This window comes from Aegilops tauschii, chromosome 2, assembly GCF_002575655.3.
Source record: "Aegilops tauschii subsp. strangulata cultivar AL8/78 chromosome 2, Aet v6.0, whole genome shotgun sequence".
Lineage (NCBI taxonomy): Eukaryota > Viridiplantae > Streptophyta > Magnoliopsida > Poales > Poaceae > Aegilops > Aegilops tauschii.
This window is the reverse complement of record NC_053036.3, coordinates 339,315,296-339,342,785: the sequence shown is the minus strand read 5'-3', so window position 1 is coordinate 339,342,785 and position 27,490 is coordinate 339,315,296. Positions and strand designations below refer to the sequence as shown.

Here is a 27,490-nt window from a genome sequence, read left to right as displayed (position 1 = left end):
TTTGACCTATAGACGAAATCAAATCACAGAATGAACTGTCTGTGAAACTATTTCACGCGGCTGACCTGTGGCGCCTAGCTCTCAGGCGCTCTGCACTAGTGCAACGCCTGTGAGCTAGGCGCTGCACTAGTGCAACGCCTAGGAGCTAGGCGCTGCACACTGATTTAGTAATTTTCTGATCACACGTGTGCGACGCTGGCCGTGTAGCGCCTATCTGTGAGGCGTTGCACAGTGTAGTGTGGCGCCTTCGTGTCGGGCGTCACACAAAAATGTCAGCCGCGTGAAATAGTTTTACGGATAGTTTGTTCTGTGATTTGATTTCGTCTATAGGTCAAATTTGTCAACTTTGCCCCGGAGCCACCCGTCCTGATAAATAAAGGGTACAAAGTGATTCAAGAATTCTGAAATTCCTACTACTACTACTACGAGATAAGGCGGCATTTAGTAGTTCTCGGACAGTACTAGAGGTGATAATCGGCAAAAGATCTGCAAGTGTTAGAAGATAGCTATCTCATTCAGTTTTCTTTTTCATAGAACAGTGCACCCGTTTTGTCTCTCGTCTCCTAATCACGCTGAGCGGACGGTCCACAAGAGAAGCTTAGTGGATGTCGTCCCCCAGCACAACCCAATCATCTGCAATCATCATAGTTTTGTAACGCGGGAAAATTTCCCCCATCCATACACAAAACTGTACTCTTTCTTCTTAAATCTCTATCTCTACCGCTAAAAATGAAGATCTCGAAGGCACACGCAATTTTGTAACGCGTGTCGTCCCATCGTATTTGTACCCGATTGTTCCTAGCTATCCACAGCAGCCGGCCACACTGGTCTCGCCCGTCGCCGTCCCACACTCGCTCGTCCGCCCGGGAACAACCTCGCGACAGCGAAGCTCAGGCGGACCTCCCCGGCAGCCCGTCATCCACTGGATCCCCTCGCGCGCTCCCGTGGCCGCACACCCGCCCCGAAAAATCTCCCCGTCGCCGTCGCCGTCGCCGTCAGCACCACCCCCACCCCTGGGCAAAACGCGTCCGCACGATGCCTCGCTCGCTCGCTCGCTGGCGACGACGCCTCCCCGTGTCGCACCGGCCGGGGTCCGTACGTGCCTCCATCGCTGGCCACAAAACGGGGGCGCCAGGGCGAGGCGACATCCGTGAGTCGACCACGGGTAGGATTGCATTATCCTCTCCCTTGCGCCACGCCCGCCATTCTTTTCCGCTGCCGCTCTGCTTTCCACTTCCAGGCGCAGCAGCAGCACCTGATACCTGATTCCGCACGCGCACGGGCTAGATAGGTCCTCGTCTGTATAGCTACATCCATCCAGCTGCTCTGCTCTGCCATTGGGAGGCGCCGCACCTGACACCTCAAGGTTGGTTGATCCTCCTCTGCCTTTTGCTCTTTCTGGTTGGGCCGTGCACTTGTGTCCTTTGATGCTTGGTCCGTCGTCCTGCTGCTTTCCTTTTATGTTCTTGCCGTCTCTGTACACCGGTATTCCGTGCTGGAGCTGGACGTAGCCAAGCTACCAACGCTATTTCGTTGGTCTGCTTTGGATAATGGAACAGTGAGGGGTAGGTTCCACTCTACTGTACTATATCTATCAGGTTCCGTATGTACCCTACTTCAGAAGTAGTTCTTGGCTTATCTCCACTCACGAGTCGGTTGTGTTTTTCTTTAAAATATTCGTATCCAACTCCCCTGTTCGATTTGTTTGGAGCCCTTGATTGGTCACTATACTACAGTAGAAAGTGGTTGCTCAATTTTTCACCTGTTGCACCTCAAATGTGTGTGTTCTCCCCAGACACGGTTTGCTGAATTTTACGACAAGATCATAACAACACTGCATGCGAGATACCTGAATTTTGCGTTTCTTCTTTCCAGTGCAGAAATTCAGCAGATGGTTGGTCGACCATAGTTGCACCGCTGATCAAATCAGTCTCGTCAGCGGCGTAGCACGTGACGTGATCCATGGCGGGCGCAGGCAGCTCCAAAGATGTAGCCGACTCAGTGGAGAAGTGGATGGCGTTCCCGTCCGGGTCCGGGTCCGGCGAGGAGAGCAGCTTCACCCTCCCGACGCCGCCGTCACTGTCCAGCGGGAAGGAGATCGTCGAGGAGCCGGGCGGTTCAGGCAGCGGCAGCAAGCAGCAGGGGTGGTGGCCCAAGCCGGAGCAGCGGCGCCGCAGCAGCAGCGGCGCCGGCATGGGCAGCGCCAAGCCGTCCATGGAGGGGCGCGGGTCGTCCGACGCGCTGCCGCGGGTGTCGCAGGAGCTCAAGGACGCGCTGTCCAACCTGCAGCAGACGTTCGTCGTCTCCGACGCCACCCGCCCCGACATCCCCATCATCTACGCCAGCGCCGGCTTCTACACCATGACCGGGTACTCCGCCAAGGAGATCATCGGACGCAACTGGTACGTGGGCCATCATCGCCGGTTTCTTGGTCGACCGATCAGTGCGATGAGGCATGTCTGAGCTCTGCTTTTTGTGCAGCCGGTTTCTTCAGGGCCCGGAGACGGACCAGAACGAGGTGTCCAAGATCAGGGACGCCGTGAAGGCCGGCAAGAGCTTCTGCGGCCGGCTGCTCAACTACCGCAAGGACGGCACGCCGTTCTGGAATCTCCTCACCGTCACCCCCATCCGCGACGACAACGGCAAGGTCATCAAGTTCATCGGGTACGCGCTCACCTTACTTCTCCAATGCACATGACATGAAGACATGTTCTTGCTCGAGCTGCGCTCTTATTTTTGATGGTGGACGCGCAGGATGCAGGTGGAGGTGAGCAAGTACACGGAAGGGCTGAGCGACAAGCGCATGCGGCCGAACGAGATGCCGGTGTCGCTCATCCGCTACGACGGTGAGCCACGCGCAACAACTCTGCCTTGGCCGTCGTCTGGTCACTCTCGACTCGATCGGCGCTGAAACTGACAATTCTCTGCACTCCGTGGGAACGCAGACCGGCAGAAGGAGAAGGCCATGTCGTCGATGACGGAGGTCGTGCAGACAGTGAAGCACCGGCGCGCGGACTCGCCGGAGCGGGAGCCGCCCAAGGCCAGCGACGCGGACAAGATCAGCTCGCCGCTCGTGGCTCCTGCCACCCCGTCCGGCGGCGGCTACAAGTCGCCCTACTGGGACCTGAAGAAGGAGGAGTCGCGGATGAGCAAGATGATGAGCGGGCGCAAGTCCGGCCGCTCCTCCCTCATGGGGTCGGTCACTTGATCGCTGCACAGTTACTGTACATCGAATGAATTTGAAGCTCGTCCTCACAATTGCAGAGGCTGTATGTGCAGGTTCAAGGTGGGGAAGAGGAGCTCCGTGGGGAGCAGGGAGCCGGCGGTGGTGGAGGCGCCGGAGTTGAAGATGACGGTGGAGCGCACCAACAGCTGGGAGCGCGCGGAGAGGGAGAAGGACATCAGGCAGGGGCTGGACCTCGCCACCACGCTCGAGCGTATCGAGAAGAACTTTGTCATCACGGACCCCAGGCTCCCAGACAACCCAATTGTATGTAGCCGTAGCTGAAATCAGTTTACGTGTGCATGCAGTACTGATGGAATTGTCTCTTTTTGGGCAGATTTTCGCGTCTGATAGCTTCCTGGAGCTGACGGAGTACACGCGCGAAGAGATCCTGGGGCGGAACTGCAGGTGAGAAAAACAAAACTAGAAATCCTGAAATACTTTCGTTTTGTGAATAAGCCTCGCCTTCTCAACTCACTAGATCATGAGTAGAAGTAACCAAACATATTGGTGCAATGGTGGTTTCCTAGTCAAAAAGCAAAGAAAAAATGCATGCTTGAACAGATTTAAAACCTCGGATAATTCATTCGGCGCCCCGGCTCATCTAAACCAGGTGAATAATCATACACATACATATCTCTTAAAGCTCACACTCAACAGATAAAGTGACCTAAACTGACACATCCAGAAATTCCTCTCCCTTCCCATACCCCCCCCCCCCCCCCCGAGCGGGGCGACCGGGGCGGCCCTCCCTCCCCTCGCCGCCCAGCCCCCACCTCCCGCCGCTGCCGCCGGCTGGCGTTGCCCGCACGGCGCCGTGGCGGCCCTCTTCCCCTCTCCCTCGCGGTTCCCCGGCTCGGGCGGCGGTTTCCGGCGACGGTGCACCTCGGCGGTGCTCCGGTGTAGATCGGGCGCAGATGCGGCGGCGGCGGTGGCTGGCGGCGGGGGTTGGCCGACGGAGCCCTGCAGGCCCAGATCTGGGCCCTTTTGTGCCCGATCTGGGTCAGGGCGGGTTGGTCTGGCCTCCGGTGGGTCTCCTCCGGCTGGGCTGGCGGGATGCGGTCGTTGGGATCGGCGGCTCTGCGCTGCGTCGGTTGCAGCGCGGCTGCAGGAGCTTAACGGGCCCGATCTGGGCCCGGCTGGGCAGGGGGTCCGGCGTGCTCCCGCACCTGCGTCCGGTCTGCTACGGCTTGTGCCAGTGGAGGTTGTCCCCTCCCACGTGGCTGTGGTGCTCCCGGTCCCTATCGACGATGGTCTCGTTTGGTTCGGCCGGCCTCGCAGCGTCTGTGGTGGAGAGATGGCGGTGGTGTCCTCGTGACTGTGGTGGCGCAGGTTGATGGGCGGTTGGCGTGGTGGAGCCGCCGGTTGGTCCTGAGTTGTGGGTATGAGGGGTAGGGCGAAATCCCTCTTGGGTCTGCCCGGCACCGACGCCGTGACGCCTGCGGGCGCCATCAACCTTCTTGAAGGGCGTCGGGAGTACCTCTCGCCCGCTTCCCTCCGTGTACCGGGAGAAATCCTAGGATTCGTCCGGGTAGCAGCATCGTCGTGGCAGTCCTTCTTGAAGGTGTTGCTTGGTTCGCGGCGACTCGATGGCATTGGAGCGTGGTGGATGTTTCCGGTGGGCGCAGCGGTTGCCGGATGCTTCAGCTTTCGTTCTTCCGGTGCTGCCGGCATTTCTTTCTCTTGCTTTTCTCTTGTTTTTCTTTTGGGCATGATTGTGCTGTTTACCCCAACGTCGAACTTCTGGCTGTATCAAGTGGTTGCTATATTAATATAGCGGGACGCAAACCTATTTGGTAAACTAGGTGAATAGTAAAACTAAAAGTAGCATAAAAATTCGAAAAATCCTATTTCTTGTGTGGTGCTAGATGCTCAAATGTGATGTTTGTACAAAATTTCGAGGTGTTTGAACATTTGAGGAGCTCATGGCAAAAAAAGACAAAATAAGATGTGAACAGGGCTGTTTCCAAAAGTTTTTCCGGCACCCAAAAATCTTATTTTTTGCCACAAACTCTTCGAATGTTCAAACTTCATCAAATTTTGCACGGGCATCACGCACCTGAGCATCTTGCACCACAAAATAATTCAGATTTTTTTTACCATTTAAAATGATTTTACTGTTCACACCTGCTTATATGAGCCCGGGTGCAAAATAGCCGCGTCCTAAAACCTCCCCCTTCAAGGGTGTTTCGAGGACAACTCCGCTCCATAGCTTCACTAGTTGAGGAGGTATAATTGTCCTGAAAAATCTCAACTTGATATTGTAGGTAGAGTCAAATTACAATGGCCTCTAGTTCATTTGACTAGAGATGCTTCGCTTGCCCAGAGCTTGGAGTTATATGAAAACGCCCATCAATGACACTGAGTGACTCCAAGTCACTAGCCCACCTACTGCTTGTTTTCTCTCTAACTACCCTTCGTCTTCCTCAATCTTTTTTCATGGCACAATATGACAACACCTAGGGTTAGGGTTTGTCTTCCCAGGCTTCCTAACGATCCTCATCTTCTCAAGAGCTTCAACCACATGTCCTCTCTTATCCCCTTCTTGTTTCTCCCGTCACCCACCATTGCCAATGGACTAACATGTTGTTGTCACCTCATTCTTCTGAACTACATCGTCAATGCCCCTCATTCTCCCATAGTACACGTCGTTGACGTCTCATTCTTCTAGAACTTTTTGGTCAATCCCACCACCGTCTAATGGAGGGAAGTCTTCATCGCCTGCTAGAGCACTCCAGCGACCAAGACTTTCTGCCGACGAACTTCACCAGCACCTTCCTGCTCACACTCCGGACAAGCACATATGATGCTTAGCAAAGAAAAGTGATACACAAACATATTGATGAAAAAAAACAATAAAATAGATACTCCCTCAATTCCCTTATACAAGACCACAAACTCATATTACAGGTACCAAGATAAAATTTAATGACTGATTTGCAAGCCAACTTTTTTTTTGTTAACCGGGTTCATTAATATGTCTGCATGCATGCAAGGAAGGAATGAGAAATAAACAGTACAATGTCATTATGACTACATGCATACAAGTATTAAACAAGTTGCTAGTTAATTTGCCTCAATTACTGTTAGTGGCTTTGTATAGATACAAAATGTATTTCTCATAGTGGCCTTATTTAGACATTTCACAACAACCTCTCCCTAATATGCAATCTGGAGCTAGTTTGATAGCAAGCACACATTTCACACCTTTATAATATAGGAGCAGAGTGGAATTTAGAGATAGAGTGGGAGATGAGGTGGAGCTTTCTCAAACACACTTCTTAGCTAATTGTGGGCTTGTCTCGTCTAGGGTGGAGTTTTTTTCTCAAGAAAAATGACCCTATAAAAGGATAGATTACAATCAAGAGTATATGTCGCAAAATTCTTATCAAAACTAAAGGCGAACTTGTCATCGATATGCTACCATAGCTCTTGTAGACGATTGACAACATCAATACACCCGCAAAAGCGTATGGAGGACCAAACCTTGTTGAATTGCCACAAATGTAGACCACCTTGTAGAAATGGAGATTGACAATAGTGCCAACATTCAGGTGAACTACCCCAATATAGGTAAACAATGGTGCTTGTATCACTAGGTCAGGCTGGTGACCTTTCTCGCGAAGGTTCGAAAAAGAAGAACACATTGAAAAAGAATAAGGATGGCAGTGTGGTGGGTCTGGCCGCGTATAGCTCCTCTAGATCACCCATATCAAGCTACTCATTCTTTTTTATAGCCACATTGATATCCATGTGGCACAAATTCCTATGCATGCACACAACTTCCAGATACCCAACTATTCATGAAGCAAATGCAAAAAGCATTAGCAAGAATGGAAAATAAAAGCCCCAAACACAATAAGAGTTACAGATTACCAATATAATAAAAATATTTAGTCATGGATCTATGTCGTTGGATTTCTAGACCATCTATAAGGCTTAGGGTCACTATCATGAGGGATCTACCTGTTAGATAAGTATCTATAGCTAAAACTACACCATGGCCAATCCTTGAGCTCGTGGATACCCATCATGAAAAGTAGTGGGAATAACTACCCAACCTCACCTTATAGGCATGGTGTCCATGGGTATCGGGATCCATAATAATATTGCCCCTACTATTTTTATTATGATGTCGTCGAAAATACACATAGAGCCATGCCGCCGACAAACACAGAATATCACCCGTCATCAATGAAGAATGATGAGAACAATAAGGCCTACAAGTTTCTCCAGGACACCTTATAATTAACCACATTCAACCGCGTTGGAATTGTGTGAGCACGGAGGCCGCACAATCTCACGCAGCATAAGATGAGAAATCTGTTTTTTCTGTGAGGTTTTGATTAGGCGTGCATGCATGGTTATAAATGGTTTCTTTCGTCTTCAATCTAATTTTGGTGAGGTGTTCATTTTCAATCTGATTGAGAAAGACAGATCATGCGCTATTGATTAAGGTTGCACCTAAATAGCATTTTAAAAAATGTACACATAAAATAACATCATATTCAGATTCTACACATTTTTCTGATCAAATTCCATATATAATAAGTTAAATTTGGAGTTATGGTTTAAAAGATATGGATATTTTTAAAAAGCATTTAATATGAACTGTGGGTTGAGTAACCTAAATATTAGGGGGTTTGCTGCAAAAGTGAAAATCCGACATAAAACTTGATTGTGGGTTGATTAACAAAAACATCAGGGTTTTTTTTTGCAAAGGGGAAAACCTGACTAAAATCTAGACTGCGAGTTGATTCTCAGAAAAGTCAACGCTTTTATGCAAAATGCGCGACGAACAGGCAGAAACTATCTCCCTTTATTAGTAGATCTAGATATTATTTACACTAAAATTGTCGGGGCATAAAATAGGTTCCCCAACCTTCTGGACAAAAAAACTGATGCTATTCTAGATTCTCCTTATTTCAAAAATTGTTGTAGCTTAAACTATCATTCTGATTTAAAACCTAGTTTTATTATTAAATCCGCCGCGACAAAATCTTCAAAACTACTTCCTTTGTTAATATGTTTACAACCGCTCTAATATGTTTCATGGCTTTTTTTTTCGGGTCCAAAGTTAGCGGGTACCTAAGTTGTCCCGTGATAGTATGTTGCCACACTTTTTACACAAAACTTAACAGTGTTTGTTTTCAACAACTTTTTTCCACCAGTCAATGTTACCATTGTGTTGTACTTAAATTATGAGGTCTGCGGTGCGTAAATTATCATACTTCACACAAAAGCACGAGTCAATGTTACTATTATGTTGTACGTAAGTTACTAGGTGTGCGTTGCTTAAATTAACATTGCTATTCACACAAAAGTTATCATGGTATGTTTCAACAACTCTCTTCTTTTCATCATTTAGTTCGTCGCGATGGGATCTTCAAAAACCAAATCTCATGTTTCTATCAAGCGTCTCATGATTGACGGTCTGATTAGTGATAAGATTCGCTTGTATACAATGAAGATTATAATTTTGATTTGTACCAAAATATTGTCCAGTTGGATAGAGATGCAATCTCTCAACTCTCAGGCCCAGTTCAACTCTTAATTTTATCGTGTTTCTTTTCCTATTAAAACTGCATGACGCTACATCCACCACACCTGTGTAAAAAGAAAACAAATCTTGATCAATGCAAAGCACAAACTAATCAAATATTCCTGTAAAATCGGATCTCACTAAGGCCTTGTTCGGTTTCATAGGATTTTAAGGAGTTTGAAGGGGATTGGAAGGGATTAAATCCCCAACAAGTCAAAATCCACCTCAAATCCCTCCATTCCTCTCCAATCCCCTTGCGGTGGGGATTAACCGAACATGCCCTAAAGCGCCAAAGAATCATAGTGACTCATTACAGCCGCACGATCACGATCGGACGGATCCAAAGCCGTTGGGATCTATCTCAAACAGGCGACTGTTCGCCATTTAACCATTTCCAAAGTTATATGGGGAGGAAGTAGCTAAAACTATGAACAGAGAAGCTTAGCTTCGCGAGGAGATTGATGTCCATCGTCAGCGTCGGCGGGGACTCCTCCCCTTCCTCTGCCCCGCGGCGCCGGAGCTGTGGCCGGAGAGTATGGGAGAGGAGATTGATCTGGATATGGCGGCTAGGGCTTGAGCACGGTGCGGCCGGAGTTTGATTGTGCCCCGGCCTTGACATGAGAGGCTGAATCCTGACTGATATCGAGTCCCGCCATCAGCCACATACCGTCAGACCTTCGTGCAAGAGCAGCGCCACCGCCCCATGGCGGAGGTCGCCGCATTTCTAGCCACCACATTTTTGCAATGCTTGTTCCCCCCCTTCGATTTTCCCATGTCTCTTCTGCTTTAGTTTCCCATGTATTCTTGTCAGTCTCTTAGCCTTAGGTGATGTAATGTGGATTGATTTTGTTGGTGCTTGCAGATTTCTTCAGGGATCGGAGACCGACCAGACCACCGTTGACAAGATCAGGGAGGCCATCAGGGAGCAGAAGGAGGTCACCGTCCAGCTAATTAACTACACCAAGAGCGGTAATTTTGAATCATCTAGTGACAGATTCCTCGAGTCACATTTTAGTCCTGCTCCCTCCTCTCTAGGCAATCCAGTTTCTAGGATGTAGTGGGACATTTGCTTACCATACCTGCTTTTGCTTGTGATGGATCAGGGAAGAAGTTCTGGAACTTGTTTCACCTGCAGCCTATGTGGGATCAGAAGGTAGCGAAATGTTATCCAAACGCTGAATTTGTTCTGGAGCTTGCAGTTACAGTTACATAGATGGAGCCAGCATGGTGCTGTAACGATTGTGCATTTGTATGCTACTATGGATACAGGGGGAGCTTCAGTACTTTATCGGCGTGCAACTTGATGGAAGTGATCATGTTGAACCCCTCAGGAACCGACTCTCGGAGAACACTGAGATACAAAGTGCCAAACTGGTAGGCCAACTCAGCTTGAGTAATTTCCCTTTCGAGGATGTGAAAGTACTTTGGTTCAGAAAAGAATATGTTGGGAAACGAAGATAAAATTAATCTAGGGACCTAAATTAGTCAGCTGGATATCATTTGGGTGCTTAAGCTCCATGGCCTTTTTTAGATGATTTGTTTTGTAAATTAAATGCAACGTTCCAAAAACACACAACAGATTGTGTATTTCCAAGAAGCGTGGGTTGTAGTAATGTTTCTGCAGTCAACAGTCTCTGTAAGAAATTCTAAAATAGGCTGGAAGGTTCCAAAATCGTTGCAATATGGGGCTACTTAAAAACCTAGCAGACACGTAATGTTCCTGTAATAGTAACACTTGAGTTTTGCTAACTATTTGTAGAATGAGATCTAACCAGGTCAAAGCTACAGCAGGGAATGTGGATGAAGCAGTCAGGGAGCTTCCTGATGCCAACTTGGTAAGGTACATCTACTTTTTGTTGATTTAATGTTCCTAAAGGAATCTGAACTCAACATTGCTTTGGCATGTTTTGTTCTTGATTGGTATATGAAAGAATGGATAGATGATTGTGGAAGTCAGTTTAAAGACCGAATAAAATCTTAGTTATTCCTATGCAAATAATACAAAAACCAGAATATGCTACATAAGGTATAACATCGTAAATTTATATGAACACATGCTGGCATGCACATTGGACTGATTAGATAGGTTGCTTCTTGGTCCTTGCAGTACACAACAGATTTTTTTCCTGGATATTGTTACTTGATGTGAATATATCGGAAAAGTTATTTCTTTAGCCAGTTCTTTGTGATTGGTGGACGTCATGCTATCTGTTACTTTCCCAGAGACCAGAGGACCTGTGGGCAATGCACTCACTATCTGTTTCTCCAAAACCTCACAAACGGAATAACTCTTCTTGGAGAGCTATAGAAAAGGTATATTCTATCTGTTGTTTGACAAGATAGTTCTGTATTCTTGCAGTAGCAATAGCAGAGTCAAATTGTCTCAACCTACATGATACTTGAATATATTAGTATAATAGTTGATGAATTAGAAATATGAGAGGGGTTTATCTGGATCTACGAGCACCAGCTCTAATGTCCTAGACCCCATGATGTCATCATGATTTGGGTCATATTAACCATCGAAAGCGTATTCGCAAAAAAAAACCCATCGAAAGTGCAGATGCTTTTTGATTATGATGTGTGCAACATGGTATTAAAAAAATGATAAAGATACATAGTGTTCAACATGGCCAAAAGTTAGCTTCTGAAAGAAATTCTTCATTTTCTTAGTTCCTAAAACAATCTTAGTTAATTACATTTTCTTAGCTATAAGGGTGCATGCATCCCGAGACGAGGAGTTATGATTTGACAGCTTGGAGCTGCAGCCCCTAGGTTCAGCCAATCATTGCCCTTAGAAACAATAGAACCCCTACCTTAGTATCCACTAATTTAACTTGGGACTTCGTTTAGTGCTTCAAGGCACATCATTTAGTGCGCGACCAATAGGGTCTTATCTCTTATGTTATCTTTTTTGACATGCCTGCCTGGCAAGCGTGCTTTTAAGTTGCTAGAAAGAAGGCAAGGAACAAAAAGGGGATGATTGTTAATTACCCACATACTTTTAATGTTTTTTTTGGCATTGCAGATTATAGAAACTGGGGAGAAGATTAGCTTGAAACACTTCAAACCAGTTAAACCTCTGGGGTGTGGGGATACTGGCAGGTACAACTCCTCAACGGTGTCTAAACTTTTTAGCTAATCTCCATTTCTACTGTTATGAGAGCGTGGGGCTGCAAGAACAGTGTGTAGTTCAAAATAGTACCTATGTCCACGTAGACAGGTCTGGTTAATTCAGTAAGCTTGGCTGTGTCATGTCTAACTTATTTATGTGGTAGCCATCTTGTATGATTTTCCTGCAGTAAATTCCGTGTTTTAGGCAATCCTGTTCAAATTTATCCCTATTTATGTAGACAGGTCTGGTTAATTCAGTAAGCTTGGCTGTGTCATGTCTAACTTATTTATGTGTGGTAGCCATCTTGTATGATTTTTCTGAAGTAAACTTCGTGTTTTAGGCAATCCTGTTCAAATTTAGCCCTATTTCTGCTATCAAATTATTGTTTTTTGTCTTCAGTGTACACTTGGTTGAGTTGCAAGGTAGTGGTGAATTATTTGCGATGAAGGCAATGGACAAATCAGTGATGTTGAACCGCAACAAGGTATTTTTTTAATAAATAAATATTGACATGCTATTATAGATTATCTTTCTGTACAATCTTTTGCATTGAATATCTTAATGAAGTTCTGTAATGCGCAGGTGCACCGAGCTATTATTGAAAGAGAAATATACTCTCTGTTGGATCATCCTTTTCTTCCAACATTGTATACTTCATTTCAGGTTTGTTTCATGACCTTATGCCTTACCTGAGTTATTTTATATTTCTAGTAAACAAAATATGAAAGGTAATATGAAGATTTAAGCCCCATTAGTTGCTTCCTGTTAATCTCCACAATGGCCAATACTATATTTCAAGATAACTTTGTTGGAACGTTTATGCTAATTCCTATTGTCTATTTTCAGACGCCAACACATGTTTGTCTTATAACAGACTTTTGTCCCGGAGGAGAATTGTTTGCGGCACTGGATAAGCAACCCTTGAAAATTTTCAGAGAAGATTCTGCAAGGTAGCTGCTCAAATCGTAACATCTGGGCTAGTCGTTACATGCACAGTATTTTCTAGAAATTGTAATTTGCTTCCAAAGTTGCCCTTTAATTCTCTCTTTACTCATGGGCTTTGTGCTTCCAAATTTAGCTTCTTCTAAGGAAAATACTAACTAATCCTACACTTAATCCCATGATCCTGCAACAGCTGTTCCCTATTTGCCACGTGGAGATTATATTCGTCGATATGTAATAAAAAATGCTTTCGTTGTTATATTCATACTATTAAAATGACGGTCAAAATTTCATCATGTAGACTCTGGACACTGAGAGCTGGAAAACCAAAAATCATTTATTCTGTAATGGAGGGACATCTTTTCCTTCAGGCATTTCCAGTGGTTCAAATTTTGTATGTGCTGATTCCCTGAAAAGGGAACATGAGGTCTTTCTGAAAGGTGGGAAACTTTAGTTTTAGCTGTGGGAAATAAGAGGAATAGCTCTAGCAGCCAGTCATGATTCTTTTCTTGCCCAGGCTGTCGTTGTTGCTAGGCTGTTGTGGCCAAATGGTAAAAATGGGAACAATTGACCGCACAACTTTTTGCAAGTTCCCTTATAACTGAACCAACCCATATGGTAAGATTTCTGGTCTGCCAGTATAGGGCAGTGATAACAAAGACAGCAGAGCTCACGGGAGCGAAGGACACTTTGGGACTCTCTCATTTTACTCTCCCATCCAAACCTGTATTACAACTCCTTTATATGATAAGCAAACTGGCAATCTAGATGGAAACTAGCTTGATGTCTTTCTGTAAAAAAATAGTAACAAAGTCAAATGATTTATGGTCAGCCTATTCCTTCCTGAACTCAAATAGTAATTATTTCAACTGGCTCTAGAAAATTACTGAGTAAAATATGTGGTCTTTTTTTTGATAATACCTTGTATTTACAGGTATTGCAATATCTGAATATTTTACCTGATATAAGCTTTTTTACTCACTATGGCACTAAGACGATATGTCTAGGCATCTTTTGCTAATACAGTCGCTCTGATACACTTTTTCATACTGCTTTCTTTTCTGAGAAAACGTAAGAGCTTTGTGTATCCATGCATTGATAGAAAGAAATAGTTTTGGACAAGCCTACAGTAGGCCGGTTACAACCAGAGCCCATGCTACACCCCTGAGCGCTAAGCTTGGTAGTGACGTTATGAGGCCAGCTGCCCCTGCAGTAGCCTGCGAGCAGCGCTATACTCTTTCTTACTGTTCCACTGAATGAAACTGCTTCTAGCAAATAATGTCATCAAATTCTTGTAGTTTGGAGTACATAACTTGCTTGTGTGAAGGAAAAACCTAGCTGCTCAAAACCACAGGACTGTTCACTATTTTTGCTCTTCTGTTTCCCATTATAGAAATAAGCAATTGTTTAGATTCTGCAGTGATAAGATCATGTCTGAACAATATGCGTCTACTATATTCAACTTACACATTTTCTGTAACATTCTTTTGATCTATGTTTTCTGTAGGTTTTATGCTGCGGAGGTTGTAATTGGTCTCGAGTATCTTCATTGTCTTGGTATAGCCGTGACTTCCTAACTTAATATTTTATTATTGACAAAGTTTCTTAGAAGACCGTGCATTAGTGTTCCACTGTTAACAATGTGGTGCTGTACTTGTATATGTTCTTTAAAGAGACCGATTTGGTATTTCTGTTATGATGTATGAGGTTGATAATTTGCATGCACTATTTCTGATGCAGGTATTATATACCGTGATTTGAAACCAGAAAACATTTTGCTCCAAGCCGATGGGCACGTTGTGCTGACTGATTTTGACCTCTCATTTTTGACTTCTTCGAAACCCCATGTAAGTTGAGGAAACACATTTTAAGTGCTGTTAAAACTTTTCTAGAATACTTAACTGATTCCTTATCAGCTGGTGAGTTGTTTCACACAGATAGAATTTGAAACATTTTGAAGATTAAATCAAAAGCATTCCTCATACTCAAGTAACCATCTTTGACTTTTTCACATCCATCATATTACCCAAAAAGGCTTTCGCCCCGCTTTATAAATAAAGCAACCACCAAGCACAGAGTAACAACGGAACACGGCACACACCCACACAACGCCACCGCAGGCAGGGTCCAACACACACACACACAAACACACACAGACCCAAGTTCAGCTGTGAGCACAGCACAACAAGCCCAGCACAGACGCACTACGAAACGCCGCAAGACAGCGGCGGCAGAGGCGTGAATACGACGATCTAATCTGGTTCCGGAGGTGGTGGGGGAAGCGGTGGAGCCAACCGGAGAGCCATCGCGCGAAGCTGAGTGATGATGGAGGTGATGGCGTCTCTCTCCCTGGGACGGCTAAGCGGCCGCCAAAGCTGCAAGTAATCAGACCATTTGAACAAAGCGTCAGTAGCACGACGAAGAGGAATACGCTGAATCACAAGTTTATTCCTAACAGTCCACAACGTCCAGGCAAGGACCCCAATGGTCAGCCACCTAATGTGGCGCAACGCGGGTGGGATCGCCTGGAGTTCGGCAAAGAGAGCGGGGAAGTTGTTGTGGTCCCAGCTTCCACCCACAATCTCGCGGAAACAGCTCCATAGGAACGCAGGTGAAGAAGATATGGTTCGAGTCTTCTTCAGGCCCGCAGAGCGGGCAAAGCCCATCACCAGGGCCATTGCGCTTCAGAACCTCAACGCCTGATGGGAGGCGGCCGCGAATCCATTGCCACAAGAAGATCCTAATTTTGAGGGGGAGGCGAATCTCCCAAATGGAGGAGAGCGCCTCATGGCCAGGAGAGGGGGCGATGGCCAGGTACAGAGATTTGGTGGAGAATTGACCGGAAGGTTCTAGCCGCCATCTGGCTCGGTCATCGTCTGTCGTGAGATCAGGCTCGTGGAGTGCAATACAGTCGAGCAACTCCTGCCAGTCCGCGTTCTCAGCCGGGCCAAAAGGCCTCCGGAACGCAAGTTGCCCTAAGTCAGCAAGGGCGGTCGCCACGGAAATCCGGGGGGCAACCGCGATGGAGAACAGGTCTGGAAAGCGGGCTGCAAGAGGCGTGTCTCCAGTCCACCTATCGAACCAGAACAACGTGGCGGTGCCGGACCCAATCGCGATCGAAGTCCCGATCCGGAGGACAGGAAGGAGCTGAATGATGGATTGCCAGAACTGGGAACCCCCAGACCGCTGGCAGAAGGCGAGGGGCTGGCCGCGGAGGTATTTCTGCTGAATGATGCGAAGCCACAGGCCACCATCTCCGTTGGCAATCCGCCAGAGCCGCCGAGTCAGGAGGGCAATGTTCATGCGTTTGGAGGACATAATCCTGAGTCCGCCCTGGTCGCGAGGTTTGCAGATCTCAGACCACCTGACCATGTGGTACTTCTGCTTATCACCCTCGAAGGCCCAGAAGAAACGCCCCTGAACGGTGGCAATCTCGTGATGAAGGGTCTCCGGAAGGCTGTAGAAGCTCATGATGAATAGGAGTAGGCTGGAGAGGGAGGAGTTAATGAGCACCGTACGGGCCGCTTTCGAGAGCCACTGACCCTGCCAGGGCTCGATACGGTGCTGAAGCTTCCCCACCGTGGGACGCAGTTCGGCCACCGTAAGCCTGGAGTCGCTAATGGGTATCCCCAGATAAGTCGTGGGGAAGGACCCGAGCTGGCAATTAAGCCTATCCGCAATGCTCTGTCGCTCGTCTTGGGCGTAGCCCAAGACCATCACCTCACTCTTGTCGAAGTTGATCCTAAGGCCAGACATCTGCTGGAAACACAGAAGGAGGAACTTGAGGTTCGAAATATCACTCTCCGACCCCTCCACCATAATAATGGTGTCATCCGCATATTGGAGAAGGGAAATCCCGTTTCCCCCAACTAGATGCGGCACTATCCCCTTAATGTGACCTGCCGCCTATATTCAAAGTGAAGATAACAGATTGCCTAATTGCCAAGAACATTTTATGTAGACTAGTACTTTTTTGGCCTATATTAAAAACCTGGACTGGACCGCCTGTTTAACCAAAAAAGAACACAACCAGCAACCTTCTCAGCTTAGAGACCATCCATGCATGCGAAAAATGGGCAGGAGGCTGGCTTTTTACCTGAACCGCAGACCTGATCTGTCTGATAGTGAATTATTTGGATGAAGGCCGCAGTCACTTACCGCGTGTTTCTTGTCAAACTCTTACATGGTGCCTTCTTCCCTCGCTGAGGTGCAGGCGTGCAGTGGTGCACGGTGCACCGCCAGCCGCGCAAGGTCTGCACAATTGCCTTGGCCCATCTGAAGTAGTCTACTAACAGATATGGAGCCCACAGGCCCAAGGGCACACACCAGCCAGCCAGTGCTTGTATTGCATGGCATCTTGTTTGACATTTCTGTGCCGGAGCTTGAACTCCGTAGTTAGCAAATTTGTCTCACTTAGAGAAATGGAAGTTAGCAAATCTATCACTTTTCTCAATCAGCTCTCTGTATTTTCTGAACTAACTAATGCTATATGAGTATAATATCAATAATTTAAAAACCGGTGACTGAATTATTTAACCGATATCCGGACTGTTCATTTGCCTGTCTGGTTTTAAAGGTGCTTTTTGTTTACTACAATTATACATCTTTATATTTTCTTGTAAGGAATCGCTTCAAACAAAATATTTATAAAATTCATGATGGGCATCTCTCCTGCAGGTTATAAAGCATTCGACATCGCTAAAACGAAGGAGATCTCAAGAATTTATGCCGCCTTCATTTGTCTCGGATCCTTCCACTCCATCGAATTCGTTTGTTGGAACTGAAGAATACATTGCACCAGTACGATACCTTGCTCTCAGTCATAGCATGTCAACTTGTTGGTTTACATATAATTTTTTGTTGGAACTAAATAATTTTCATTGTTGGAGTAATTGTTTACAATATAATCTTAACGTAACCTGCATCATCATAACATCCTAATGTACTACGGCCTCCATCACAAAACAGATCACTTTTGGCCTAAACTTAGTAAAAGATAGATTAGACCCATATATACCCATCTCCATATATACGTTTGGCCTGTTTCAGGTTTTGAAGGTATACAAAAGATAGATTGTACTCACTTCTGGCCTAAACTTAGTTGCAGTAGATAGATTAATCTCACTCAGATTCAAACTTAGTTACAAAAGATAAATTATAATCTATCACAACTGTTTCAGGTTTTGACATTCCATTTTCACTTTTAGCCTGTCTCAGGTTTTGGCCTAAACTTAGTTATGAAAGATAGATTACACTTACCTTTCGCCTGTTTCAGAAGATGGAATGTCAAAATCTGAAACTTGCGATGATAACCCATTCTCTCTTTCATGTATATTCTATTGTCTCTAATAGTTCTATAAAATTTAATGTTCCCAACATTGTCTCACTGATATTCATGACCACAATAAATAGCATGGTCATCTTTTGAGAAAATATGAATCTTACATCGCCAAAACACTATTTTATAACATGAACTTTATGCTAAAACATCATCTATTTCAAAGTGAAGGGAGTTTTATAACAGAGTAAATCGTTTTTTGATCTTCGACGTAGTCTGAAATGTACTATTCTAAACTACCTGATGTTATTGTAGCTATTTCCTAATAATTAACACAATTGCCTTGCCTTTTTTTGTGTTATTTTAGGAGGTCATCACAGGTGCAGGACATACAAGTGCCATTGATTGGTGGGCTCTTGGTAAAAAGCTATAACACTAATAAATATATTTTATTATATATAAATTATCTGATGTACCAGTGTAGTAAACCACGAGTAAAAAACGGTTAATTTTTTTCTCCCCTCTTCTTAGTAGGAGTAGCAATCACCTGAAAAGGTGTAGATAGCTGAAATTTCTGAGGGTCAGCTACATCTCATGATTATTGCCACAACAATCCACACAGAGAGCCATATATATTGTCAGTCTGACTACAAAAAGTCTCTGTACACTAATATAAGACGTTTTTTTTTTTCAATTTGAACCGCAAAGACATCTTACATTAGTTTACAGAGGGAGTAGTGGTTAAGTTGATTATTTCTCGAACACATTTAAGTCGAGTGTTTCGTTTCACAGTATTGTTTATATCTCATGTAGTCACGTGGAAACATTTCAGCAAACTGGGCTTGCAGTGATAAATCAGGGATAAATCCTTAAGGTTTACATACCTGTTCTTTTCATGTTGTTTCCTGCTTTTTTTCTGTATAAAAACTCTTAAGGTTTACATAATTAAATCAGGGATAAATCCCTTCTATCAAAAAATATTATATGCATACTAAGTTCTTTGGTTCCAACTTGAAGCGGATAAACCATGTGCTGTTTGTATGATGTAGAGTGGTGCATATGATCCTATATCTGCAATATCTAGATAATTATAAAATGTGTTAGAAACGAGATGTATTCTTAAGTATCTCCAACCATTCTAATTGTAAGGTGACGTTAATAGGTAATACTAATGTGAAGTCAGCTAACATCCTTTCCATGCTATAGGAATTCTATTGTATGAGATGCTGTATGGGCGTACACCTTTTCGAGGAAAGAACAGGAAGAAGACATTTTATAACATCCTGCACAAAGATCTTACGTTTCCTAGTAGCATCCCGGTAAGATTTGTTTCTTCCCTATCTATAAAACAAAGAGCTGAGCATTTTGTGATGTAGACCAATTATTCTTGCTCAATATATTCAGTTCTAAATGGTAAAACTTGAATGTAAGTACAATCTCTTGAGCAAATTTCGGTTGTTACACAGCTGTATTTACAGCGTGGAATGAATAACGACACGTCATGTCTGTCTGAAACTGCTCCAGTATATAGTACATTTTGTTTGTTTGTGTCAATTTGTTAACTGAAGTACGTTCTTCAGGTTAGCCTGGAGGCGAAGCAACTAATCCATGGACTGCTTCAGAGAGATCCCTCTTCTCGCATAGGTTCAAATACTGGTGCAAATGATATCAAGGAACATCCATTTTTTGAAGACATCTATTGGCCACTTATACGTTGCATGGTGATCTAAAAGTTTTTGATTGCAGAAAGCTTTCAGAGTATGATAGCTTAGTTTGTTATTAATGTTCAAATAAATTTGGATTTGCAGAGTCCCCCGGAGCTTGATGTTCCGTTGAAGCTGATTGGCAAGGAGTCTCAACCAAAAGTGAAGCCCGAGGAAGGTGTTATTGATACATTTTAAGGTGGAAATGACGCAAGGTAATTTTACAACATGTTCTCCGTGTGAAGTAATGTTTGTCCCTTATCGAGAAAAAAAGTAATGTTTGTCAATGTTTTGTTACGAACTTGCAAGAAGATGAATAATTGACATTTATAATGATTAAAATAGTCAAACTCTAATTGGATAATGAGAAAACGGGGGCGAGTATGAACAAGTGGATGAGTATGCGTGGACATATCATACGCGAAGGCTTGGTCTGTGCCTAGTAAAAGCAGGTCTTGTGTAATCAAAGCAGGCCGTCGTACTGAAATAAGTACATTACTTACAGTGTAATTTTTTTTCTTAATTTATGTTTTTTCTTGTTTGTAAACTGATATTATTGATTTTTGCAGGACTGTTTGCACGACGTCCATGTGGTAGGAATGGTTGTTCTTAACCAAATAAGAGGCTTGCAAGTCCTGTGAAGTGATAGAAGGAAGTGTGGCCTTCAGTGTTTTCACTTTGAGATGCCTCGAGATCCTGTACATGAGCTATTCTTTTGGTTAGATTAGGAGCTTAAGTAAATAGGATATTATTCCTGTAAAGTTTCACTCTTCCTGGAGATGGTATGGTAAGATGTACGCGGCACGGATAATGTACTTTGAAAAGATCTGATATTTGCTTCTTTACAATAAAGCTTGTATTTACAAACCATTGTGGCCGCATGCATCTTTCCGATGCAGAGGCCGGGGATGTCCTCCTTTTCAAAATAATAAATAAATTAGAAACCATTAAGATTACTGTAAAACCAAGCTTTTTCGGATGGAGGGAATACCTATTTTAAGGATATTTGGCTTATTGGATCCCCCTTGATAGCTAAAAAGAAAATAATTTTCTACACGATAAAATACAGAAATCTGTTGCCGCATCTCGGTCTCGAATCTATTTCGTTCTACATAAAATATATTTCTCTGTCAAACATTCAAGCCAGTACCTTAGCAGGTCCATAAAACTCAGGGTAATTTCAAGTAAACTATTTTACTTATTTATATACTACTCACTTATTTTGGGACAGAGGGAGTATATACCAACACTAAATTCTGCACAAGGTTTTATTGCTGGAGCCTCTCGGCCATACGACTGAAAAGAAAAAGAAAAAGAAAAAAAATCAACGGCAGTCTGAGGATTGGAGACTTGGAGTACATCCGACTATTCCAATCCTCTGTTCTGTTCAGTTCATTCAGAACGACGCACGCCGCCCCGCTTCCTTCGCTCGCTCGGACCGCCCCTCCGCCCGCCGCCGGAGCTCCACCCTCCCACCCCGCCCGCCGGTCCTCCTCCCGCCCCCGCAGGTCCTCTACCGCGCGATCCCGTCCCGTCCCGCCCTGCCTTCCGCTCGACCCCAGCTCGGCCTCGTCCACGAATCGAGGGAGGGAGGTTCCTCTCAGGTGAGCTTCCCTCTCCCAATTCTGATGCCCCATGTATCTGGTTAGTTCCCCGATTTGGGCGATTTCAGGGTTTCATGTGTGCCGCGATTTTGTTTGGTATCAACTCTAGCACTAGCATGGGGAATTCACAGCACATAGTCGAGCATAATTGACAAAACTATTTTCGCAACAAAAGTAGTACTCCCTACGTTCACAAATATAAGATGTTTTGGATATTTTAGTATGGACTACATGCGGACTGAAATGAGTGAACAAACACACTGGAACGTGTCTGCATACATCCGATTCACAAAAAAGTTAGGACGTCTTATATTTGTGAACTAAGGGAGTAACTAATAATTATGACAATTGCCATCTAAATCTTGAAGGACAGCTTGTTAACGTTTTAGTCCCTCACTAACGAGGGACATCTTGTGGGTTAGATGCTAATTGGATGAAAGAGCATGTGCAAGTGTTGTACGAATTGACACACATAAAAGTGTGTTGTCGGGTCGTTCAAGATGTGAAGAAATGAAAGGCAAAGGTGGAACATAACCATTGGATGAGATATAAATTGGAATAAACATTTTTGCTTGGTTAAGTATTTTTTACATTCTTATAGATAAATAGTCTTCTTTTGCTTGGAAACTCAGTGCCTTAACCCATTTACAAGCATAAGTCATCTCCCACCGGTCTAATATGTAAATGTTTTTGGACATTGACACTTTGACACGGTCTTCAAGATTATTATTTTTTGATCATCAGTTTATGTGCAAACATGTTCTCACACATAAAAATGATTATACATTATTGCAAGTATATGTATTGATAAATCTAACAATGTTAAGTTTTTTTTTTGGATTCTAGCAATTCTTTGTTTATACATGTTTAAACTTAGAAACATTTTACTAGCATTAAATTTTAAAGAACTTACATTTTGAATCAGAGGTAGTATCCGTTTCCTTTAGTTTCCCTTTTAAATGTTAACAAGTGATATTGAGTCGCCGATTAGTTGGCGGCTTGGCGCTTAATTGCCGCGACTACGCACTTGCCGGTGTAGCGGTTGTGGCTTGCTTCTATGATTCGAGCCGCACATATGGAAGGCGACTTGCTCCTACTAGTCGGTGACTATGAACGCCGAGCCATGCGTGGCTCGATTCGGTGAGACCTAGTGGCAGGAATCTATTTTGATGATAGTTGTTCTGTGCTATTGATCAAGTGGGATCTGAAAATAAGAATGTTATAAAAGGACACACCTTTTTTTGGATCACGACTATAGTCTATAGTCGTGACTCTGACTGTATTTGACAATCAAAAAACCTTGATACTAACTTGTTTTTCTACAGAGCTTACTCTTCAGAAGGAATGGGAGATAGAGAAAGGCGAGTGGTGTTTGTCACAGTAGGGACGACATGTTTCGATGCTCTTGTCAAAGTGGTAGATTCTGAGGAACTCAAACAAGCACTACTGCAGAAAGGTTACACAGACCTTCTGATTCAAATGGGCCGAGGAACATACAAGCCATCCAAGGTAACATCTGTCTCCATCTTGCAGTCAGTTTTCTTTGTGTGGTTTTGCTTAGTGACTGGCCGACTGCACCTTTTAGGCAATGCAGTATTTTGTTATCAAAATCGCAATCTACAGCATACTTAATAGGTAAGAAGGGAAAGTCTGATAATGTTTTGCAATCTCGTCAGGTTCTACTACTGCAAGGAGTAATTGATTTGTAATGTTGCTTATTAATCCTTAAATGGACATAGTATCTGACCAACTGAGATCTGTAACTGCTGATCTGACATCTAGGTGTAAATTGCGCATTGCTTGTGGAAAGAAATTGCATGAAGATATTTGTAACTAATTGTGGCATCCTTATAGATGCTGACACTTTTAATGCTACAATCATTTACATCTTTTGATGCATCACATGAACAAAATTCCAGACTTGCAAAATTTATGATAAAGCTAGACAGGAAAGGTGGCAAAAAAAAAAGGGAACATATGCAACATTAGGATAACACATTGGCAGAGATAAGTTTGATTGTCCACACTTCAGGCAAGTTCACAATGTTTTACTTTTTTGTGTGCTAACTACTCCCTCCGATCCATACTGGTCTTAGATTTGTCTAGATATGGATGTATCTAGACACGTTTTAGTGTTAGATACATCCGTATCTAGACAAATCAAAGACAAGTAATATGGATCAGAGGTAGTATGATAATTTGAAGTCTCATAATGGAAAAGATCAAATTATGGTCTGGTGAACTGGTGCCTTTTATATATAGTATTATAGACTGGAATACCAGAATCTGGTTACAAGAGCATTAGGCTATTGTGCAATAGAAGGTGGAAATAAACTGGGACAATGAAGGATCTGATGGGGAAATGGGAAAGTAACTCGCTTATATGTTAGGGCATCTCCAACGCCGACCCTCAAACCGCCCGCAACCGTCCGGACCGCACGGTCCGGACGTGTTTTGCCACCAAGGCGGGCCTGTATCGGTCTGCCGACCGTTCCCGACGTGCTTTTTCCCGCAAACCGGAAACAAACTAGGGGAAGGGGGGCTTTGCAGGCGTCCGGACCGCTGCCACGCCCACATCTGATAGTCGTGGCCGACCCAAAAAAACCTCCTGTCTCTCCCGCGCTTTCCATCCAACGCCCGCGCCGCATTCATGCCGGCCCAGAGCACGCAACGGCCGGTATTGATACGGAGCAACGTGATCGGACGGGAGGGCAGCGCTGACGGACACGACATCTCGGGCGTTGCCGCTTCAATGCAGACGCCGCGTCCCGAGAAACCAACTCCGGCTGCTGTGCCGCATTGAAGCGGGTTGACCGGCCCTTCGCATGGCCTGGCCGCGGCTATTTAAGCCATACGTCGGCGATGCACATATCCAAGCCCCTCCTTCCCGAGCATTTCCAACTCCAGCGATGCCGAAGTCATGGTTCTCCGCGCTGGCAGGCGGAGACGGCGGCAGTTCTTCGTCAGGCGGCTCATGGCGCCGCCGCCCTCATCCTCGGGGCCCCTCGGCATCCACGGCGGTCGACTCCTCTGGCAAGGACGAGATCATCATCTCGTCCGGTGATGAGGAGGACCAGGCGCCGCCGCAGGAGCAGCTACGCCGCCTCGCAGAGGCAACTCTGACGGACGAGGAATTCGTCCGTCAGATGGAGCTCATGACAAAGCATTGCTCTGTTAGATGGGCTCGGCGCCACCCTCGCAACCGCGTGCGGACAAGGAGGAACCGCCATCCCTACCTCGCTACCGCGTGAAGAGGGAGCCGGTGTCCCCTCTCCGGCGGGTGAAGGAGGAGACCGCGCCCCCCACCCGCGGCAACCGACGCTGCGTCCAGATCGGACGCTGCATCAAGGAGGAGCCGCCACGCAACCGCAGCGTCCATGTCAGTCGCCGCGCGAAGGAGGAGCCAGCGTCGCCGCCAACACACAACCGCTAGGCCCGCTCATATTGACGGGTCTGTGTCGCCGCCCCACCGCAACCGCCGCGGATAGTTTGTCAAGGATGAGCTGCCGCCCATGATCACCAAGGCACGAGGGCTGTCGGGTCCGAGGAGGAGCGGGCGGCGAGGCAACAGGCACGCTATGAGCAGCACAACGCCGCCCGACGCTCCGTGTTCGCTAAGTTGCGCCAGAATGGGTCCGCAACGACCTAGACCTCCCTACCGCCTGGGCCCTCGACCGCTCCGTCACCATCGCGAAGACTGCGGCCAGGCGCCGCCTTGACGGCGAGCTTGCCAAGATCGGTGAGGACTGGTTGCTTAGCGAAAGGCCGCCGCCTGGGCTCCGCAGGCGCCGTCGGCATTGTCCGCGGCGGCCCTCCGACCGCGAAGGAGGAAGTGGAGCGGCTCCTCCGTGAGCGCCAAGCTGTGGCCGGACAAGGCTGTCGCGGCCCACCGGCGCCCTATCACAGTTGGAGGGATGACGGTGATGGCACGGACGGCGACGACATTGCAGTCGGGCAGGGCGGCCGCGTGTAATGAGGTGGTCGTCCAGTACAAGCTGTTTTTTTTAGTTTTCAGTAAAAACGGCGGAAATATAGGTCGTTTATGTAAATTATGCTAGAACTTGAATGAATTTCGTCGTGTTTGATTAAATTTCGCCCGGTTTGTTAAATAAACTTTGAAATGTTTGCAAATAGCTTTGGATGGCTGGCTCCCGCATCCTTGTCCGCAGATCCCCCCCCCTCCCCCCCCCTGCTGCCCGCGGACGGACGTGGTGTCTGGTTTGCAGGTCAGTCGTTGGAGATTCCCTTACCTCGTGTCGTGGCGTCAAACTATATGATCAAAGGGAGTAATTGATTTCTTGTGGGTATAAACTTCACTTTGATACGTCACCACTTTGTTAAGTCCAGGAGATAATTTGATTTTTGAATAATAACTGCAACTATATACTTTAAATAATTGGCAGGATCCTCAAAAAAAAAAAAGTTGGCAAGGCAGAAGGCCTACGTAGGTTCTAGTTCTTACATAGTAGTACTATCTAATATCTTTTTTTTAGGATAGTACTATCTAATATCTTCTGCTGCACTGTACCGCAATCAATGGTTGTAGTTTGTATTTAACGGTTATAAGTGTGTGAATGTACCATGAATTTGGTTTTTTCTTCTTGAATATAGGCCTCAGGAAATTCAAGTCTTCAAGTTGAGCATTTCACTTTTTCACCAAGCATAGCTGACAACATACGGGAAGCATCCTTAGTCATCAGTCATGCAGGTGATGATCAAATTTGAATAATAGATTTATTTTCTTGAGAAACTATAATGGAACGATACTTGAAGCAGATTATTTGACGGTGAATCCTTTGGCCTATGTATATTGGTTGTTGTAATGATATAGCCCTAAGCAATCTCTTTCACACTGATATTGTCACAACTCTTAAACCTGTAGAAATCTATGTTAAGGATTTTGATTCTTCTGTCATTATTTATGGATTTGTAGTTTCAACTTCAAATAGGAGCAACTTTTTTGGCGAGAAGGAAATAAATACTACAGACTAGCATTTCGAAATATGTCCATTACTAGGTGGTGACTATCGTGCACTATCCTGTGAATTTTGTAGAAGGTGGACAAAGGTGCCTGCTGAATTGGCATTAGTCACTATTGATCATGGAATCAGGACTTGTAGTTGCATCTGTATGTAGTCTTTTGGACTTTTGTTGTTGAAAAACTTGCTATATTTTAGAGCAAGAGGGTTATGGAAATATGATATGCTGTTGGTGTTGCATTTTAGCGACATGAATGGTTGGAAAAAGCATTTCAATCCATCGTTTGTTTAACTTGTTATTGCTGACAGGTTCTGGCAGCATATTTGAGACGCTGCGACTGGGCAAACCTCTTATCGTGGTTGTGAATGAAGACCTGATGGACAATCACCAAAGCGAGCTAGCAGAGGAACTGGCCGAGAGGAATCACCTTTTCTGTGCCCATCCACAGACGTTGCGGGAGAACGTCGAGGCGATGGATCTGAACGCGCTCCAGCCTTACGTGCCAGGAGAGGCCAAGCCAGTTGTGGCACTGATAAACAGATTTCTTGGTTTTCCCGTTGATTGATAGTGCGTGTTTTCTCTTCATGGAGCAATCATTTATTCAGCTTTGAAAGGCCTGTAAGATGTGAGCAAAGATTTCAAGAATGTACAGATTTACACCGTTTTATGGCGAGATGATTTTCTGGGTTTGACCTCATTTGTAAGATGCAATTTAAGAACACCAAAATGAAGTTATTACGGATCCAAAGTGCATACTCCCTTCATTTACTTATACAAGACCACAAACTTAAATTACAGTTATCAAGATAAAAATTAATGCCTACTTTGTCAGTCAACTTGTCTTCTGTTTACTGGGTTAATTAATAAGGCACATGCATGAAGTAAAAATTGAGTGGATGTAAGGGAGAAAGTAGTTGAGACTATTATTGTCATTCACTTCATGCATGTGAGTAGTTAAACTATGAGTTGCTAATATGAGGCAAGGTCATCAATTTTTACCTTGGTTACTTTTGGTAGCCTTGTATAGCTGCAAAATGTATTTTCATAGTGGCCTTGTTGTCTACAGAAACTGAAGTACTAGTAGTTTAGATGCTTTGAAGGGT

General features: G+C 45.1%; 2 protein-coding genes across 7 annotated transcripts; both read left to right on the top strand.

The window, feature by feature from the left end:
* Window positions 1–734: 734 nt before the first annotated feature.
* Window positions 735–20,673, top strand: LOC109762008 (phototropin-2). 6 transcript variants are annotated; one of them, XM_020320810.4, is made up of 24 exons: window positions 735–1,366; window positions 1,876–2,402; window positions 2,482–2,664; window positions 2,755–2,846; window positions 2,946–3,195; window positions 3,280–3,490; window positions 3,561–3,631; window positions 9,628–9,734; window positions 9,869–9,918; window positions 10,035–10,139; window positions 10,541–10,600; window positions 10,989–11,078; window positions 11,794–11,870; window positions 12,280–12,364; window positions 12,463–12,543; window positions 12,727–12,830; window positions 14,330–14,379; window positions 14,563–14,669; window positions 17,500–17,622; window positions 18,468–18,519; window positions 19,307–19,419; window positions 19,681–19,821; window positions 19,909–20,018; window positions 20,373–20,673. In XM_020320810.4, the coding sequence occupies exons 2-23, from the start codon at window positions 1,963–1,965 to the stop codon at window positions 19,999–20,001; spliced, it is 2,685 nt and encodes an 894-aa protein (XP_020176399.1). In that variant the 5' UTR covers window positions 735–1,366; window positions 1,876–1,962; the 3' UTR covers window positions 20,002–20,018; window positions 20,373–20,673. The 6 variants fall into 6 exon arrangements, with proteins under 6 accessions (XP_020176399.1, XP_020176403.1, XP_020176402.1 ...); XM_020320814.4 differs by having other exon boundaries at window positions 1,047–1,366; window positions 1,881–2,402; XM_020320813.4 differs by having other exon boundaries at window positions 1,147–1,565.
* A 430-nt stretch (window positions 20,674–21,103) lies between these two features.
* Window positions 21,104–27,135, top strand: LOC109762009 (uncharacterized). Its single transcript, XM_020320815.4, has 4 exons — window positions 21,104–21,407; window positions 22,733–22,916; window positions 26,019–26,115; window positions 26,696–27,135. The coding sequence occupies exons 2-4, from the start codon at window positions 22,752–22,754 to the stop codon at window positions 26,950–26,952; spliced, it is 519 nt and encodes a 172-aa protein (XP_020176404.1). The 5' UTR covers window positions 21,104–21,407; window positions 22,733–22,751; the 3' UTR covers window positions 26,953–27,135.
* The last annotated feature ends 355 nt before the right edge of the window (window positions 27,136–27,490 follow it).

Excerpts from the sequence above, each read along its gene's own strand:
- LOC109762008 (XM_020320810.4), top strand. The coding sequence starts at position 1,963 with ATGGCGGGCGCAGGCAGCTCCAAAGATGTAGCCGACTCAGTGGAGAAG. Across the intron at positions 2,403-2,481 it reads GAGATCATCGGACGCAACTG|CCGGTTTCTTCAGGGCCCGG; the intron begins GTACGTGGGCCA and ends CTTTTTGTGCAG. Across the intron at positions 11,871-12,279 it reads GGGTGTGGGGATACTGGCAG|TGTACACTTGGTTGAGTTGC; the intron begins GTACAACTCCTC and ends TTTTGTCTTCAG.
- LOC109762009 (XM_020320815.4), top strand. The coding sequence starts at position 22,752 with ATGGGAGATAGAGAAAGGCGAGTGGTGTTTGTCACAGTAGGGACGACA. Across the intron at positions 22,917-26,018 it reads GAACATACAAGCCATCCAAG|GCCTCAGGAAATTCAAGTCT; the intron begins GTAACATCTGTC and ends TCTTGAATATAG. Across the intron at positions 26,116-26,695 it reads CTTAGTCATCAGTCATGCAG|GTTCTGGCAGCATATTTGAG; the intron begins GTGATGATCAAA and ends TATTGCTGACAG.